Source organism: Triplophysa rosa, linkage group LG1, assembly GCF_024868665.1.
Source record: "Triplophysa rosa linkage group LG1, Trosa_1v2, whole genome shotgun sequence".
NCBI classification, from domain to species: domain Eukaryota; kingdom Metazoa; phylum Chordata; class Actinopteri; order Cypriniformes; family Nemacheilidae; genus Triplophysa; species Triplophysa rosa.
The window spans coordinates 15,605,955-15,625,731 of record NC_079890.1 but is presented as its reverse complement, the minus strand read 5'-3'; the positions used below and the strand labels follow the sequence as shown (position 1 = coordinate 15,625,731).

General features: G+C 37.1%; 2 protein-coding genes and 1 long non-coding RNA gene across 6 annotated transcripts in view; 2 read left to right on the top strand and 1 right to left on the bottom strand.

The window, feature by feature from the left end:
* Window positions 1-341: 341 nt before the first annotated feature.
* LOC130551783 (uncharacterized) lies at window positions 342-1,625 on the bottom strand. 2 transcript variants are annotated; one of them, XR_008962655.1, is made up of 3 exons: window positions 1,433-1,621; window positions 653-717; window positions 342-454 (listed from the first exon to the last, which is right to left on the bottom strand). It is a non-coding gene; the product is annotated as an uncharacterized LOC130551783 (long non-coding RNA). The 2 variants fall into 2 exon arrangements; XR_008962654.1 differs by having other exon boundaries at window positions 344-457; window positions 1,433-1,625.
* Window positions 1,626-2,269: 644 nt separating this feature from the next.
* On the top strand, window positions 2,270-8,902 carry tmem9b (TMEM9 domain family, member B). Its single transcript, XM_057329689.1, has 5 exons — window positions 2,270-2,572; window positions 2,909-3,000; window positions 3,099-3,207; window positions 7,192-7,326; window positions 7,525-8,902. The coding sequence occupies exons 1-5, from the start codon at window positions 2,474-2,476 to the stop codon at window positions 7,678-7,680; spliced, it is 591 nt and encodes a 196-aa protein (XP_057185672.1). The 5' UTR covers window positions 2,270-2,473; the 3' UTR covers window positions 7,681-8,902.
* Window positions 8,903-9,001: 99 nt separating this feature from the next.
* dennd2b (DENN domain containing 2B) overlaps window positions 9,002-19,777 on the top strand; it is a 68,094-nt gene continuing 57,318 nt past the window's right edge. Inside the window, exon 1 of one of the 3 annotated variants that reach the window (XM_057329481.1) lies at window positions 9,002-9,105. The gene's annotated coding sequence lies outside the window, so the exon portion shown is untranslated. Of the gene's footprint in view, window positions 9,106-13,773; window positions 14,004-19,777 lie in introns of those variants that run through there. The other 2 variants (XM_057329472.1, XM_057329489.1) reach the window with 2 other exon arrangements.

The window sequence follows — 19,777 nt, the reverse complement described above, 5'->3', positions numbered from 1 at the left end:
CTAAAAAGTCAAGTTAATTTAGTAAGTAACCAACTGTCAAGCAAATGTAGCAATGTAGTTAAACATAAAATATTTGTGACATAGTGAAGTTGAAATATGTTCCATGGGTATGTATCTGTTTGACTTGTTTGTCTGGTCTCTTGTCTTTGCATTATTATTAATGTATGAATTTATGATATAAAACTGTCCATATTATATCAAGTGCCTCAAGTGCTTTACATCATATTAATATCTGCTTTAAAAATTAGTGAAAATGTGTGGCCTTGTATGTGATAGCACTTTGGCACTTGACAATGAATTTATAACTAATTTCAGACAATATTCAATTCAATTCTATCTTACAGGCTAATCATCAAACCACCCCACCAGCTCCAGCAACTCCACCAGTCCAACGACCCCACTGAGAAACTGCATCACTCTACCAGAAAATTCATCACTCCACTCATTAGCCATCCTGCTGAAAACAAAGACATACACCCGTTAACAAGCCACATTTAAGAGTAAAAAAAAAAAAAAGCTTATGTCATTTCAGTCTCTGTAACAGACTACCTGCTTAATAATAACAATAACGAAATAATAATCGGTCCTACTGTACATGTGTAGTGTTTGTTGTATTATTTGCCTGTATTAAATAAATAATAACAACACCCACCACAACTGAAACTTGAGACTGCATGACTACAGGAAAATCTCTTGCTTAGACTTTTCTATCAGCTCCTATTAAGGAGAGAGAACAATGTGTCAGAGGTTTAAGTTGTGTGGCACAGTTTAAATTCATCAATGTATCTAAGTTTATTGTTAGTATAGTTAACTGCAGTTAGAACATATAAATCTAAGTAGCTATTATCTACCAATACACATTAACTAAAGCTGACTACTACTGGATGTGAGAGATCAACTAATATGTTAAAAAGACAAGAAATGCAGTCATTTCAGCAACAAATGTGGTCGAAAAATACTGAAATAAATGTGCTTTGGTGCTGAAATTCAATATTTGAAACTATCTATCACCACAAGTCATATTCCACGCCATTTCCCTTCTTTCATTAACATATCAAAGCTTTAAATATGCTTTGTCTTGCGAATCGCGATGACATCCTGAAGAGGTAAAACATTGCCAGCATTTAAAATATAACAGCAGAGGATCCAACGCCCCCGAGCCCCAACTACAATATTTAAAATTACTCTTATTTTATCGCTCAGGCATACGTGTCAACATCTGTTTAAATGTTTTATTACGTGAACCGCAAGAGCAAAGTTTGTGGCGACTGAAATTTAAAGGCTCTGGTAACTGCAACAGTCTTCTTACAAACACCAGTTCAAACATGTTCACCTTCAATTCAACACCGCCAGCTCAGTAACAAAAACAAGCTTTATGAATATTTTATGAGATATAGAGTGGCATCAGGTATAAAAAGTAAACTTTACTTACTTGTTGAGTGTGCTCTTGCGTCCCTCTCTGTTTTTGAACCGATGCAGGCACACTGCACAGAACTGTGCAGCGTCGAGCTTCTCGAGTCACTTCAGTAAGGAGCGTTTTGATTGGTGGATCAAAAGCTCAACGCGATTGGCTGAACAGGCCATCCTTAAAAAAAAGTTACGCTTGAATCTCACCGTGGCAGGACAGTCTCAAAAATACCACACACAAATTCAAAGACACACACACGCACGCACGCACGCACGCACACACACACAAATCACCAAAGCTGATTTTTAGCTTAAAAGGCTCCTGATATACGATTGTTTACCCATTGATGACATGCAGAGTAAATTAAATGTTTATATTTTTATGTTTGTACATCTAACATGTAAATAAACAAATACACTCATGTTTTGTTGTATCAGTCAAATTCCACAGATTCCACGGATTGCAATGCATGTGGTTACATTGTAGTTGGTGACCTTTTAGAGAAATACATTTGATGTACAAGTGAATTTCAGATTACACTCTTGTACTGAACCTTTAAGGAGTCATAAAAACAGGGCATCATACGGTAACACCTGACTGAATTTTATGAAATGGATTGCTTTATGGATTGAGGCGTACAACCTGACGTCATCAGCATTTAGATCGTTAGCGTTTCACTTTATGCGGGGCTGCGCAAACTGATCCGCGTATGACGACAAAGTACTGCGAGAGCGATTCGATAGCATACAAAGCAGCCTACTCTCGCGGTCTCTAAGATCATAGGCCGATCAGTCTGCGCAACTCCGCATGACGTCGAACGCACTAAATGTGCATGAAAGAGTGGTTCCTACTCACTTGTTTCCGGAGGGATGAGCTAATGCGCGTACCGGCTGCTGATGGTCAGCTGATGTGTCGGACTGTACCCATCCCACACGTATTGTTTTGTTGACGTTTCTCTGGACCAAAAGAGCTGCATGCGCTGTAACATAAACATTAATATATTATTCTGGGACACCTGTCTTCAGTATTTAACAATATTGGCCGGGGCGTAACGTTAGCTGAAAAATGTCTCCAGTGACTTCAACAGCCGCTGTCAATCTGTTGACGGTTTCTTCGATTGTTTGCTTTTTTCTGATATTATCAGGACAACCCTCAGAAGCCAAGGTGAGTTATAATATTTGGCATTTGTATTATAAGACACGTCAACTGTAGTCATATAAGTTTGACGTGTTGTTATCGTAACGTTACTGTTTTGCTGTGTTAGCTAGCAGTGCTAACTAGCCGCTAACATGTTATATACACAAATTATATACATTAACAATAAATACACGACTGAATAAACATATAAATATTATCTACGTCGCACACTAAGTTAGGTGAATAAGATATCTAAACTGTAAACAGCATATTTGCCAGTGCCATTGGAGTGTTGCTTTCATGTCAATCATTGGTGAGAATGTAATGAACATAAAGTTGTATTTTTGTGATCACGTTTCATAGAATTCAGAAGACATCAGATGTAAATGTATATGTCCGCCCTACAAGGACACTAAGGGACAGATCTACAATCAAAACGTTTCTCTAAAGGACTGGTAAATGATTTACTTAATTTAACATGTGTGTATGTACAGCCACTCATTAAGTTCCTCCAATTCACTGAATTCATCATATAACTCATCCTTTTTCTCAGTAATTGCCTTCATGTGGTGGAGCCAATGCCTGTTGATGGTAAAGATGTGGAAGCATACTGTTTACGCTGTGAATGTAAATATGAAGAAAGAAGCTCTGGAACAATCAAAGTGAGTCTTTTATAAATGACATGAGTCTTTGTACCATGAACCATGTAGAAGGTGACTGTTTTGTTAGTTTATACAGGAATAGGAATAGTTGATAAAAAGAGGACGTTCTGTCATGATGTACTTCCCCTTATTGATACAAACCCGTATGACCTCCTTGCTGTAGTAAAAAACGAAATCATGATTTTTGAAAAATATCCAGCCCACAGAAATACATTTATTAGTTGTGGGTATTTCTATACAGAACTGTCACGTATATGGCAGTCATGAGCTGTGGCCCAATTCAAAGGAATGTCTTTAAAAGGAAGCCCACGAAGCAAACTGAAATGAAAAGGTCTAGCCTTACTGAGGATTTCCTAATTCCGTCACCTGCTGCTCCTGTTGCCTATGACAGTAGCGGAACACAGCAGAGACGTTTCTGACTTTTTGAAACAAATATGGAGCCAGAAAAATGTAGTGTTATTTTAGAGAATATGATGCGTTTATGTAAATTAAAACAGCCCAACTGTATATTAAATTAAAGGAGTATTTCATCTTCAAAATGAAAATTCGGTCATCATTTACTCATTTCATTTGTCATTTCAAACCTGTATGACTTTCTTTCTTCCGCAGAACACAAAAGAAGATATTTTGAAGAATGTTGTTAATAGCCCCCCATTCACTTGCATTGGTTACAATAGAAGTGAATGGGGGGCTGTGCTGTTCTGTTACCAACATTTTTCAAAATATCTTCTTTTGTGTTCTGCAGAAGAAAGAAAGTCATGGTTTGAAATGACAAGAGGCTGTGTAAATGATGACAGAATTTTCATTTTGACGGTGAACTACTCCTTTAACCAACATTAGAAATGCAAAACACAATAATGCACCAATAATGTTAATGAACAACATCATATGTAAGGGATAATGTACAGGCAGACGGTTGTTATCGCAGAAATAAGCCCCAAGTGTGTCTTGTATCACACTGAAGGGGCTTATTTCGCGATAACTGTCTGCCCATTGCTTGTACATTATCCCGCTTATTACACGGCTACTTGCCACATGAGAAAAAAAACTGGACATGAAATGTGAATATGAAATATTTTTTAGCTCATTTTTACCGAATGCAGAAAGCGGCCATTCCCCGTGATGCCAATTTTCAAACTTTAGTTAGTGTGTAATGTTGCTGTTAGAGCATAAACAATATCTGCAAAATGATAAAGCTCAAAGTTCAATGCCAAGCGAGATATTGTCTTTAACAGAATTCGCTTTTCAAGGACTACAGAGAACGGCTGGAATCGGACTACAGGGGTACATGATGTCACTATTCAGAGTTTTTGAAAAACCTCCGCCCAAAGGAATACGCCAAAAAAGGGCGAGGCCTTCCTTAGAGAAGAGGAAGAGCCGCTGGAGTAGTGTTTGGTTATCAGAGATTGTAAACATTTAACTGAGCTGCGCAATTAATTACTTTCACTTTCATCACAGTCCTACAGCTGGTAATAAGAATTCAGCTACACACATTCTCAGATAACCAACGGTCAAATAACAGCTTCCATGACTTTAACATCGGCTGTGAAAGCTGTTCTGTGTAATACACTGATATTGTGTGTGTGTGTGTGTGTGTGTGTGTGTGTGGGCATACCTGTAAAACACTTCTATGAAACGTCCTTTGAAGTCCTGCTTGCAAATGTCTCCTAGTCAATCTGCTTGTTTTATTATCCAACTTAGGTCCAATATTAAAAGACAAAACTAACGCTTCTGTTATTAGTGTTAATTAATATAACCGGTCTGACCCAGTCAGTCCGGTGTCATTTCCCTCGCCATAGTTGGGAAAAAATCGCGATCTCTAACAAAGATTGACATTTGCACATGCACTAGCAGACCTCCGTTACACTTCGATCGATCCGCATGTTTTTAACTGATGAAGTGAAGTTGACGCCATTGTTATTGTTTATTGCTAAAAGCCAAAGCGTATGAATACACGTACACTGAGAGGGGGACCGACCAATCACAACAGCCTGAGAAGCGGAAGCTCGCTGATATGGTGTGGGTGGGACATCTTCAGACACACGAACAGGCAATTTGGGTTTAATCATTTGTAAATATAATGTCATATATGTTATTAAAAGATATTTTTATATTTAATTTGTCAAAAAAATATCTGGGAATAACAAACCTGCAAATGTCGCGACTGGCCAATCAGAATCAAGCATTCCAATGAGCCGTGTAATAAATAATACTAAAACACTGACAGGGAGTATTTTTGCAAATTACATGCTTTTATTTATTTAAAAATTTCCAGGTATTAGAGGCGCACTATGCATCTTCGGATAGCCGAGGCGGTTGAGGATACATTTGTTCTATTCTTAAAAACCCGTGGAAATAAGGTCACATTTTGAGGCTGCATTTGAAGCAACCTTTGAACTGGGACAGCCTTACCAGCCTTCAGTCGCGCTGCTGTGACGTAATCGGTCTTAAAATGCAAAGGATGCTGCCCCCGAATTGGGACACAGCTATGGTGTCTGGTCTTGTGTTGGTCTGAGCATTCACCAATGTTATTCAACAGAGGTAGCATTCTTAAGTTCACCACCAGGGGTAGTGTGTACAGGAGGCAGCAGAGAGAAAAGTAACAAATGGAGAAATTGAAATCTGAAATTGAAATAGATCTCTCTTTCACTGAAAAGAAAATGTGAGGCTGAATTATTGATATAGTGATAGACCCTACTGACTGGTGCATGTTTATGTTGTCAGTGCCAAAACAGTGTAGCATGTATGCAACTGCAGGGACGAAATGAAATTAAGATAGAAAAAGAGGGAGGTATGTTCTTTCTACCACGGAGGAAATAATTGCAAAACTATTTTCATCTTGAGATGCTGCTTCAGGTTTTTGACAGATTGCACCAAATGTACCAGCTTGAACACTGACACGATAAGGAAGATACCCATTTAAACATCTTCCTTTTACCTTTGCAAGTTGTGTTATGCAGACAACTGTAACCACTTCCAGCACATGCCCATATCAACTGGTTTAGAGTGAACAGCCACATAGTAATGGCAGCAGCACAACCCTCAATGACCCTCAAGTCAATGAATAACTTCACTGTCAGGTGATCAGTCAGTGTATAACCTGTCCTTGACTGTTGGTGTGGAAAAATAATATAATTTAGGAAACAATTTACATTTATGCATTTGACAGCTGCTTCTATTTAAAGTGACACAATGCATCAGGATATACTTTAAAGTCCATTGCTTCCCTGGAAATTGAACCTTTGACCCTGGCCTGTTAGCGCCATGCTCGACCAGTTAAACTATAAGAACACTTAAGTAAGAAATTGTTTATTTGGTGAATAAATGTTTTGTATGATTAAGCAAAATAAAATACAAAAGTTTTATGTTGTTTTATGTTTAATAGAAGACCATGCAATTCCTTAAAATAAATATAGCATTTGTGTGGCCCAGAAATATGTGACCTTGGTAGTTAATTGAGCTTAATCCTGGTTAAAGTTTCACAGTTCTCCATGAGACTAAACTTTAACTCTGTTGCTCTGTTAAAGGGATACTTAACTAGCAAATCAAAATTTCCCCATGTTTTACTCATCCTCAAGGCATACTAACTGAATATAGTTTTCTTCTTGAAGAATAATGCAGTCTGAGTTATAATACCACGTATCGTTTTACTTCCAAGCGGTAGAATGGGAGTGAATGGTTGTTGACTTTTTGAAGCTCCAAAAAGTGCATCCATCGATCAAAGAACGGCTTGACACGGCTCCGTGGTCTTAACAAAGGTCTACTGAAGCGAATCGATGGGTTTGTTTAAGAGAAATATCCATATTGACAGCGCTATTAACGTTGATGTCTAGCTTCCGTCATCTCTGGAATGCGCGTGAACCAGAGGCTTGTTTTTGATTTTCAAATTTTTTTTATTTGCTAGTGAAGTATCCCTTTAAGCAAGTAGTATACATTGAACAATGAACACCCTTGATATGTCTTAATAGACCATCTATTTTGCAGGTCACCATTATTATTTATCTGTCTATTCTGGGACTTCTACTGTTGTATATGGTCTATCTGACACTGTTGGAGCCAATGTTGAAGAGAAGACTATTTGGCCATTCACAGCTCATTCAGAGCGATGATGATGTTGGAGTAAGTGGATGTTAATGTTCTCCTATGATTCGTTTGTCTTTTAACTATAATATTTTAATATAGATGTAAATGTAAGTATGTTAGCTTAAAATACATTTGCAGATCAGTTTTATTGAATGAATGTAAATGAAAAGCCAAGCTGTGTCTTTAATGGTAGCACTACCAATCTCTGATGCAATATAAATGTTAATGTTACAGGACCAGCAGCCCTTCGCTAACGCCCATGATGTGCTTTCTCACTCTCGCTCGCGTTCCAACATGCTTAACAAAGTGGAGCATGCTCAACAGCGTTGGAGGAGGCAGGTTCAAGAACAGCGCAAGTCTGTCTTTGACCGCCATGTGGTGCTCAGCTAAAAGCACTTAGTCTGGACTGTCATGAATGGGCTCTGGTACTGTGCTCAAGGCCGAGTCTTCTTCATAGTGTTGAATACTCCCTAGTGCCCATGTCTAACATTGTTTGTGTGTATGTTTTTTCTGTGTAGGTTTCTCGTTTTGATCAATAAGTGAGAGAAAACCTTTTTTAATGTTTATCTAATGTCTTGCTTATGATTCAGTTGCTTCAATTTGTGTTCTTGTGTGTTCTCAAATTTTGAAGTAATGCACTCCGAAATAAGCAACAAAAAAAGTTTACTCATGCAGTCCAGGCACACTGAAATTGATGTGGGGATAGAAGTGCCAATTTCCTCATGAAATTAGGTGATCCATTTGTTCTGTAAATGTTTTATATAAATTTAAGAATCGTTATTAATCCAACATATCAATTTTCAGTTTATTGTACAGTGTAAAATCCCCTCTACCACTCTTCTTTCTTACACTTCTCTTTCTTACCTTGCGGATTACTGTCAGCGATTATATGTGTATAATACTGTGGATGCATACTGAATTAATACTCTGGATAATATATAATCTGTGGGAGTGTGTAGTCACAATCGCCCAATGATGTGCTATTTGACTACTAACTACATAAACCAGTAAAGTTCTTTTCTAGCTTATTGTAGATTCAGTTTCAAGCTTCCTGAACCTGTCTTGATGATGTATGATTTTTTTATCTCTGACTTTGAGTTCTTCTTTTGAAGTACAGTATTTTACAAAGTATATCCTTTGAAGATGGCAGAATTATATTCTTTGTTAAGAAGTTATTTATATTGAAATGTTGCAGGTACGTGGTAAGAGCTGTTTTGACATTCTAATTTACAGATTTGTTGAATATACGAACCTGAAAATGTGATTGTCCTGTTGCCATTACTTTGCCATTTCAACACTAAAACTGAACCAAAAGTGTTTAAACTTAAACAACAGGGGGCGCTGTTTAAAATCTTTTCATTTTTTCAATAAGGTAAAATAACATTCCCACCAACAGTGGGTATTTTGATTTTTACAAAGAAACGTAAGATTGTCTTCACCTGTTATATACCTATAATAATGATGATTATGATAAATGGAACTAAAAACAAAATAAAACAATGGGAAAGTTTTCGTCCATATGTAACGGACATTGTAAATGAACGCGTTGAGCTATTTAACAGAGAAGCTAGGCATTTTATTATCTGAAAGTATTGACAACAATAAAAGGTTAAACGTTTATACAGACTTTGCATATCGCATTTCTCAAATAACGGTTCTCATCATTTCCTGCACCCCCCTCCTCCCAGCCCATCCAAAACTACTGAACAGACTGAGCAGCAGTCAGAACTCCACTGAAAACTCACTTGCACAAACTCACACAATGGATATGTAACAGGTAACCTTGGCAACAGAAGCGTCAATTATTCAGATAAGGTAAGAAATTGATGTTCTGGCTCAATGTTTGATGCTCACGGGGTTTGTGCTTAGCATTTTATTGTTTGTAAAAGCATGACATTTAATGGGTGATCATTTTAAATGAACTAATCGGTCTGTGTAGAGCCACGAAGAAATGTATAATGACAGAAAAAAATATAATGAAGGTAATATACTGTAAGTACACCGAGTAAGTAACTAACGCATACATAAGAGAAAAGGTCATGTGTGTCTGGCTGTGATCAATGAAACAAGGTAGCCAGAACTACAGGAGGGTCGACATTTCTTTCAGTGTAAAAGTCGCACGTGCTGATGGGAGCAGTAGGTGGCTGTACTAATCATTAGGATGTTGTTTATCATGTGCATTGGAGCATCATGTACTGTAACTGTGGTTCCGCGAATCAGAAACAAGGAGGCGCTCTTAAACCTTAAAACCACTCTGAGAAAACTTTCTAGTAATGTTATCATTATGGCAATATAAGAGGATTAAAAGATATTGTTTTTACACAATATCTTTTATTCAGATTAGGCTATAATTTAAAATATAATCTGAATAAAAAAATTAAATTAAAGATCACTTTCATGTGAAATTTCTTGTTTTATTAATGGTTGACTTCTAGCTCTAATAGAATCTGCCATTCAGATTCAATTCTACAATAAGTAATGTTCCTACATTCTCCTTATCTCGCTGGTAAATAATACCATATTCTGGGTTTGTCTGTCCCCCAGGGCCATGATTAAGGCTTTGAGATTGTGCCACAAACCACCGCTTTTTCTGTCTCTCTTTCTGTCTGTCTCCTCAAGGCCGTTCATAATTTCCCCATGGCTTATCGTGGCTGCTTGACAGATCTATCTTGAATGTTTCTTTTTGATGTGTCCTTGTCCTTGTTTAAAATGTAATTTCTTTCATTGTAACACTGCAACCAGGGCTAGAAACTCTGGGAACACTTTCAAATGATGTCACCATAGTATGTATATAGCTTACATCATAGCATTAATAGCCACATGGCAAATTTTAAAATGTAGTTACCAGAAATAATTCTGACACTTCTGAAACTTAAGTCACATATGAAAATATATAATTACTATTGCGTTGGATAACAAAACATCAAATTAAATGGCATGTGCAAACAAATAGACCATGACCCAGTTTCAAAGACAAGCTCAGCTAACCCAGGACTATGCCTTAGTTTAATTAGGATATATAATTCACTTTTATAAGTATTACTAGTGTGCATATTGAGACAAAACAATGGCACTGGTATATTTTAAGATATTTCTAACATTTATTTTAGTCTGGGACTAGCCTTAAAGTGATAGTTCACACAAAAATGAAAATTCTGTCATCATTTACTCACCCTTTTGTTATTTCAAACCTGTATGACTTTCTTTCTTCCGCAGAACACAAAAAAGAAGATATCTTGAATAAAGTTGGTAACCGAACAGCACTGGACCTCGTTCACGTCTATATGCAAACAAAACCAAAGCAAGTGAAAGGGGTCCCGTTAACAACATTTTTCAAAATATCTTCTTTTGTGTTCTGCGGAAGAAAGAACACAAATGATGTGTAAATGATGACAGAATTTTTATTTTTGGGTGAGCTATCACTTTAAGCCTGGTCTGTGAAACTGTGCCCGGTAGTTATCGTGAAATATTATATTAAACAGGAAAAAAGTGCCTGTTGTTATTGTGAAACCGTGCCCGTGTAGCTATTGTGAAATATTACATTTGACATTAAAAATGTGATATTAGAGCAAGAGAATGTGTAGTGCAGGTATATCTTAAATCAGTAATTTGAACCTAACCCCTATAAAACAAAAACAAACTGACACACCAACCCCCTTACAAGAATTTCTATAATCTTTCTATAATGTAAAACATATTCTGAGTATTATCATAATCTGAGGATAAATTTACAATACAATATTCTGTTTTGTACCTTCAGATGTCTTAACGGAATGATTGTGTCAGGAAAATCTGTGGTGTGGTGAACACCCAGGAGTGTTGCAAGAAGAAATACAGTTGTATTTTGGAGATTTTGTGGTTTTTGCTTGACATGATTGATGGAGTCTTTAAAAATGTGTTCAAGGAAGAGGAAACAATTTAACTTCGGTGTAATGTTTCTCCTGCGCCTAAATGACTTTAACAGGTGTAAATTGTACCTTTCCCATAATTGATTTAGGTGTACTTGAAACAAAATTTTCAGACATACAAGGAAATGCCCTAGACTAAATCATTACATTATGGCAACCTAATATGTTACGCTATTGTGTGTATTGGTTAAAAGGTGAAAGTTCTGTAGTGTCCCGCCTGCAGGATTAATCCATTAAAAATGAATTAGTACCAGCTGCATAAATTCCATTAGCATTACCTTGGTTTAAACATACACCGTGTCTACACCGGACGCGACCGGCGCGACATTAGAAACGCATTAGAACCCATTATCATTTTTAATATCGTCCATACTGGTTGCGGCGTGACAAACGTATTGAGAACAAGCAGGTTGTCATCTCGCGTCGCGCCTGTCGCGTTCGGTGTAAACATGGTGTTAGACTTTTACCATCTGGGATTCATTAATACAGTATCAACATGTAACAGGACTAACATGAATCATATTCAGTTTTTTCTTACTTCAAATGTTTTTCAGGATAAAAAGCCCCATTGGGCCTGGGAGTGCCCTATGCATGCATTTCAGCAACCAGCAACTTCCTCTGAGAAAAGAGCAAAGGAGCATTGAGACTTCCATATTTCCAATCAGAGGGATGATGGTATGCCTAAGGGGGTTTATGTCCAGCATGTAATTCAGTCACAACAATGGGTGGAAACCTGCACTAGTTTCACCATAATGTCTTAAACAGTCAGTGTGCTTAACACTGGCACACAGATGGAGTTTGTAGGGTATTATTAGTACTTTCTTTGGTGCTGATAGATGAAAACAGTGGTTCGCACTGATGGGCTATGTTATACACCGACCATATTGAGATTGCATTATGTTTCGATTAGGTCAAAACTCTTTCTGCATTGATTTAAAAAAGTTTTTTTTTGCTTTCAGTTAGTCCGCTTCTAGCGAACACCTCCAGCCGCATATGTTGGTGTCATGATCGCCGTAACAGGCATCCTCTACCATGGGAGATGTTTAGTCTGGGCCTCATGGTGTTCTTGACATGGGCTGCTGCTCAAGATCAGGATGCAAGGTTAAAAATAGCGAAAGCTTGGATTAAATGGAAAGAACATGCTGTTATTTGACCTTAGCAAATATACATCAAATCTCAGCTATTTGTTCGTCTGCTTTAATACTAGTTTGAGGATCAGCAGGTTATTGCACGTACATTTATATACTGTTCACTTTACAACACGTCTTATGGTTTTCTAATGCTGCTATTTCTGAGTCTTATATTATTTGCCTCTCAAAGACACCTGGAGTGAATTAGTGTTCTGAGAAATGAATGAAGTGATGATCTGTGCCATAACCATCCCTGAGCTATTATATCAGAATTTAATACAGATTTGAGAAAAGTTCCCACGTCACGTTCCAACACCAGAAACCACAACTCTACTGAGCTTTTGGCACAAGGGTTCCAGAGTAAGATATAACATGTTGTCACCGTACAGCATTTGTTGACCACAGATTGCTTATAAGTGTCTACATTTATACAAGGTGCTTGTATTTGCAGATGTTTCAATCCATCGTTTTAAAGAATTTTAGCTTTTCTTCTGTGTTCCACAAATGGTCATTTAAAATAGCTTATGACATTTAATGGCTTGGTTTATGGTAATATTAAGATAATATGACATTCTATATTTTCTTTCAGTTAGCAGTTACTTTGTACTATCAAGTCAACATTATTTGTTAGCTTCATAGATATATTCAACTACTAAACTCATAAATTTGATTCAATATTAAAATTTTGTTTTGAAAGTTTGACAACGTTTTCCTTCCTGTCTACTTAACACGCACTTAAATATCACAACAGTGTTGAAATATCCTTGTTTATTCTTTCGAAGCTACATAAACACCCATCAGTATCTGTTGCTTACCACGCTGTGTTGAATCAAAATGAGTGCATACTCACTCAGAGGCCAGTGGGAGGATCTTGTTTAGCTTTCACTCCAATCTCATCCCCAAGTACAGTCTCAAAGGTTCTTTGTGTGTTCTGAAACTTAAGCTTCACTTACATGTGATTGCTTACCACAGTTTAGACAGCTGCTTGCAACGTGACTTGCCTGTTCTTTGCTTCCGAAAACCCAAAGATGGATAATGGTAAATCATGGATGCCTCAACATGGCAGGCAAGACATCTCTAGACTCTAACAGGAAATATTATCGCACCCATGATATCATTTATTTGTCCACCCAAAATAAATCAGAAATATGGAGTGTTAATATAAAAGTATTTATAAAATAAAGATACTAAGCAATATATAAAAAAAATCAAAAATTTAGACTATATTAATGCATAGCAGCAAAAAAGTCATTGAAAATGTTGGTTCAGATGATCTATTCTCCATGTTTAGGTAATGAACTTGATTTCGTCTAAGGAAGGATGAAAAAGCAGGCAATATGTGTGAAGTTGAACGGACTCGCTTCGTTTGACATTGCAGAGGACCGTAAAGAGTCCAGATCATGTGGCACTCGTTCAGAAGAGCCGGAGCGGTTTAGTATGGGAGCGTTTTAAAGCGAGTGGGGGGGCAAAACAATCCGTCTCCATGGAAACTAGCTCAGCCTTCGGCCAGAGAGACTTCTCAAGTAGGGAGGGATTTACCCCGCTCGAAAGAACATGCCTGGAAGTTTAGGGAAAAGTTCCAGGTATTACCGGCAAATCGATGAGTTTTCCCGTCGCTATGTGTGTTTGTGAGAAACGGAACAAAATGGCACGGATAGCGGCATATTTCGTTCAGGTAATAACTTTTATCTTCATTCTGGCGAAACGTTAACGGTTACAGTGTATGAAAATGAGCACGGTCAATGGCAAACAAAGAGTGTGTCAAAATCTACTGAGCTGTCTACACAGCAATTTAACCATCATAGATAACATTGACTCGGAGAGCGCGTGACTCCACAAAACTGGAAGAAAACACGATGCCAAAAAGTGTCCTTAGGCAGCTCACTATGTTTTTGAGACACAGACAAACGGAAGAATAATACGTGTGTTGTCATAGCCTATAGGAGTTTTATTTTAAAGTGTGTGTGAAAGTGTACCTGTTGTGTTTTACACTATTTGGTGTCACTTGGTACCTTATTTACTCAACCTTTATGAGTGTTAGTTGAACTGTTTACTCAAAAATGTAATAAGCTTAGGATTTAAATGTTTTAAACTAACAAAATGTGCGTTTTTCTTTAGCTAATGAACAGTTTGTTGCCTCAAGGTCATCTTTCTGTGATAGAGGAGAAAAAGAAAAACAATACGGCTAAAGAAAGCAAACGTTTACAGCTGAATGAGAGATTATTGACACTACAGTCAACAGATGGGTTCTTCCTTTATGGCACTTTTCATATGGGTTGTTACTTTCCAGTACACTGTTGAGCACACTCACAAGCATGTAGGCTACACATGCAGGTTACTTGATCAATTCTGGCATATGGAGTGCCCCCTGCTTTCGGCTTTGGCCTACTGCAGCTGCAAGTCCCTTTTTTCCTGAACTTTCTGAACAGACTGTCTATTGTGCTTTTGGAACAATGACCGTTCCTTCTCATTGGTCTGGATTGTCAGCTCGATCATGGGAGCTGCTCTGTTCTCTGTCCAGTGCTTGCGCAATATGAATCAGGATGGGATGTCACCAAACCTTGAAGAAAACAGATAGTCGTGGTTGCATAAATATATAATAACCTTGTCGTAGGGTCAAGCTTTAGTCTGTCCACAGCTTGGCATTCGGCCGTGAATGTGATTTCGTCCACATACTGTGTCAGCTGAAATAACAGTGATGCCATGACCCTTGATCCAAACTCCACTCTGCATTTAGCTTTCCTGTAGCTCAGTGGTTAGAGCATGGCGCCAGCAACGCCAAGTTCATGGGTTCGATCCCAGGGATTGCACATACTCAGATACAAAAATGTATAGAATAATGCAGTGTAAGTCGCTTTGGATAAAAGCGTCTGCCAAATGCATAAATGTAAATGTAAATTTCACGTGCCAGTGCCACAGTATTACTGTACATGCAACTTTATTCTGTCTCAGGTTCTGGTGCTCTATATAAATATATAAAGCCAGATTGTGATTTTGCACACTGACTGGCAATAAATAGTAAATGAAATGTTATGTGGTGTAATAGTTTAATGGTTGACTTTGAGATTGCACTGTGGAATACTTTGAAAAAAAAACATATCATATCAAAGTATGTATCACTTTACTATCACCCTATGTCTAAGAGATGATTCCCTTATACAGTACCTATCCTCGAAAAGCTTTTTTTCAGTCTTGGGTGGGGAGTCATAACAAGGAACGTTTTATTCTGTAGTTGTGTGTCATTGGTATTAGTCAGGAACAGCACCTGCTGTCAATCTATTATACAATTATACTGCATTATTCATATGGGAGAGGAGATTGCTTTTGTCTTATTGTTGTGTAACATCCTCTTTCAAATCTCTGAGATTTCTGTAAACTACCCGACACAATAGACTGTGATAACATGCTTGATGCTTGAACAAAGGTACAAGTCTTATTTTCATTACGTGACAGATTGTTTATCAGTAATAATTCAGCCAAAAATAAAAATTCTATCCTTATGCTTATCCTTATTTCTCTATGTCATTCAAAACCAAAAGCTGTTCATTTTTTGATGGAACACAAATGCAGAATTGCAAAATAATCTATGTACGGTCATTTTAATGACTTTTTAAAGGAAAAGTTAACTTTAAAATAAACATTTCATGATAATTCACTCACCCACATGTCATGCAAGCCGTCCATGTGTTTATTTCTACTGTCGAAAACAAATTGAGGCTTTTGAGGAAAGGTTTCCAGGGTTCTTATCCATATAATGTACTTCAACGGGGGGCTGTTGGTTAATGTCCAAATTTCAGTTTCATCTGAGCTTCAAAAGGCTCTACACAATACGGCGAAAGTTTTTGTTATTTTCCAAGAAAACTACAAAATTATATACTTTTTAAACACAAATCGTAACTTGTAAACACTGGGTCTTAACTCACTCTTGAACAGTGTTGGGAGTAATGCGTTACAAAAGTAATGCATTACAGTAACTTATTACTTTTTGCTGTAACGCAGTAGTGTAAGGCATTACGAATCAATTTTCAGTAATATTTTACTCTGTACGTGTTCAGTAATGCTTGCGTTGCAATGCCCGCGAGACATTAACAAATAAAAAATCCCGCAAGTAAGTTCTATTTCCTGTTCGTGAATAGATGCGTGTGGTGTCATTCATCTCCCTCTGGCTGGTGGAACTTTGTATTTTGTATTGTACACGGCATGATTTCAGCCTCTGAGCTCGAGGTCCGAGGCTATTGGCCCCGCCCTAGCGCCAGTGTTGCCAAGGTCGCGGTTTTATGGAATTATTTTTTATAATTTATTAAAATTATGGCGTTGCGGGTTTTTGGGATACTTTCAAAATGTACTGCGGCCACCAAAATGTTTATTTATATTCCAAGGATAAATGTTAATTGATCAGATTCTTAATGTGAATTCATACTCAGATGAATACCTGGCAACTCCAGGACCAGCCCGTTCTCAAAAGTGTGGGGAACGAGTGTCTGACAGGCAGGCTACAGTACATGGAGGGACGCGGAGCACAGCTCAACCAAAGAGGAAAATATAGCGGTGGTATTAGACAATGCATCCGAATTATGTTTTTACCAATGTTTCGTACTAAGGTGCATGTCACGTTGCACAATGAAAGAAATCACTCGTGAGTGTACAACAGTTGATTCTACCTGCTGCCAAATATCACGTTTGAGCAGCTATACGCAGTCTAAAACAACTAAAACATTGACGTGCTTGTACACATTATACATATGCAATACATTTAACCATGCTTATTTCTTAAGCAAGTTTTTGCATGTCTTACGAAGAGAAAACACGTTTCTCGTCCATTTCCGTGCGTGGCCTCGAGCACACATGGGATCTTTTTTAAAGGGACACTCCACCCAAAAATGAAAATTCTGTTATGGATTACTCACCCTCTAGTTGTTCCAAACCTGTATACATTTCTTTGTTCGGTTGAACACAAAGATATTTGGTAGAATGTTAGCAACTGAAAATTCTTTGGCATCATTGACTACCATAGCATAAAAAAATATAATGGTAGTCAAAGGTGACCCAGAATTGTTTGCTTTCCTAAATCCCCCAAAACATCTTTTGAGTTCAACAGAACAAAAAATATATACAATACCTAGGAAACCATTCAGATAAGTAAATATAGCAATAGAAACGTCTTTTGGCAGTTGTTAACTTTGATTTGACACCGGAAAATAATTGGGCTAGTTTTCATTGGGCTGCTTTCAGGAAGCTAGTTAGCAAGATTCCTGTGACCAGCAGCAATGACAAGGTATGCTAAAGTTTACATGATGACTAGCTAGAATTCTATATAATCTAGTTCAGTGATGGGATGGGACTGTTTTGTATTTAAATACCTTTGAAAAAAATTAATTGTATTTTGTATTTAAATGTGTTTAATCTTAGTATTTTTGTATTTTCAAACTGAAATACTTTTTGCCAATCAACCTCCTTATTAGACTGCATGGATGGGCAGTGTTTCAAATACATCCATTTGAAATACAAAATACTATTATTTTGTAATAGTGTTTTGTATTTAAATGCATTTAATCTAGTATTTTTTTGTATTTATTTGTGCCTTGTTAATTCAAGAAATCAGCAGTCTAAAGAGGTTGATTGGCAAAAAGTATTTTGAAAATACAAAAATTCAAAGACTTATTTTAGAATGTTAAGTTCTACTTCTGTAGTTATTTTGGTGAAAGTAACTCAAAAGTAATACAGGAGTCATGTAACGTATTACAATTCTAAGACAGTAATATTGTAAGATAAATGATTACTTTTAAATAACAGTAACAAGTAATCTGTAATGTATTACAGTTTGGAAGTAACTTCCACAACACTGACCCTAAATATAATGCACTATTTGAGGGGACATCCATTTTTAGTGGTGTCCGAATTCATAGTGGACATTATTGAGTGCACTCAATCAATCGCATGATGCATCATAATAACGAGTGTACAACCGTTGTACACTCATGGCTAACTGCTAGCCATCTATCGTGATGCTCGCGCTGAATGAATTCCCGCGTCTCGGCAGAAGATGGCGCCCGCAGCATTTCGAGTGCACAGGGTGTCCGAATTTACTCACTCGTTTTCACCCGCTCCTTAAAATGGACTATATTAGTGAACTAATGTAGGGAATAGTGAATGAGGGTATAGTGGGCGATTTCGGACACAGCCAATGAGTTGAAAACTTTAACATGTTAGAAGCGTGACACTCGTGGATTTGTCTGTATCTCACAATACAAGGACATAAACACGTGCACTTCATCCACAGAGCTGAGTTTATTTTACGAGTTTCACTGTTTGAGTGAAGCTACCGTCAAAAACACACTGAAACTCAAGCGTCCTCGCGACAACCCATCAAAATAAAAGTCTGGTTAATTTCTTCTTCTTCTTGTAACGTTTGTTGGCGGTGGGCAAGACAACTTAAGGTGCATTACCGCCGAACTGAACTGGAGTGTGAAGTGACAATGGGGAAAATAAAAAATAAAATAAACAAAATAACTTATATTCTCATGAAATTTCCTGTGTCTATTATATGACTTATTATCATTCTTCTGAAATTTTTGTTACCTAATATTAGCTTTAAAGACATATTATCTGTGCCTTCTGTCTGTAACTTTGTTTCCAGAACAGGGCTCTAGACTCATTTTTCCCACTGGTCGCACTGGTGCGACCCACTTTCTCAGTTCGTCGCACCAACTTACAATTTGGTCGCACCCTTTTTTATAGTAATCATATAGTAATTTATATAATATTCAGCTATCCACATTCCCTTGCATAACTTGTATATAACACAGTATAATTTGTATATAGAACATCTGTACATACAATATACTGCCTGTTGTCCTTTTGTCTAATATTGTCCTTTTTGTCAAATGTGTATTGTCTCTCACATATTTATTTTTTACGTTTTGTTACCTGTGCCTTGTCACTTTTTTTAACGTGTATGTGCACTGGAAGCTTCTGTCACTAAGACAAATTTTCTAAACAATCTTTTAAAATAGTCGGCTATAGACCACGTCATATTTGCCCTTTAACACTTGCGAGCCCAATAAATCCAAAATAAATTCAAAGAAACGTTGTATTTGTTATTTTATACAGTAGTTATTATTTAGTTTTATATTCAAGTTATATATTGGCTATGAAATGATCTGACACAAATATAACCTGTCACAATCCTCATTTATTGCCCTCTTTAGAAAAAGCTGTAATTTTGCCACTGCCTTCTTTATTTTTACCACATAAAATTAAATCAAATTAGCTAGCTCAAAACTCAAAAGTAACTCGGAACTAAATTATTATATATGTACTTTACTACACATTGTCATAAATAAACTTTAAATACTAAATCATGCTAACCACTCTTGTTAAATGGTCTAAGCACGCTTGTGTTCTGAGGTGTTTTGAGTGACTGACTTGATGGGTTCAGACAGTGATTCT

Bases quoted from the DNA above. Each gene is read 5' to 3' on its own strand.
- tmem9b (XM_057329689.1), top strand. From the start codon at position 2,474: ATGTCTCCAGTGACTTCAACAGCCGCTGTCAATCTGTTGACGGTTTCT. The intron at 2,573-2,908 runs GTGAGTTATAAT...CACGTTTCATAG, and splicing joins GACAACCCTCAGAAGCCAAG to AATTCAGAAGACATCAGATG. The intron at 3,001-3,098 runs GTAAATGATTTA...CCTTTTTCTCAG, and splicing joins AACGTTTCTCTAAAGGACTG to TAATTGCCTTCATGTGGTGG.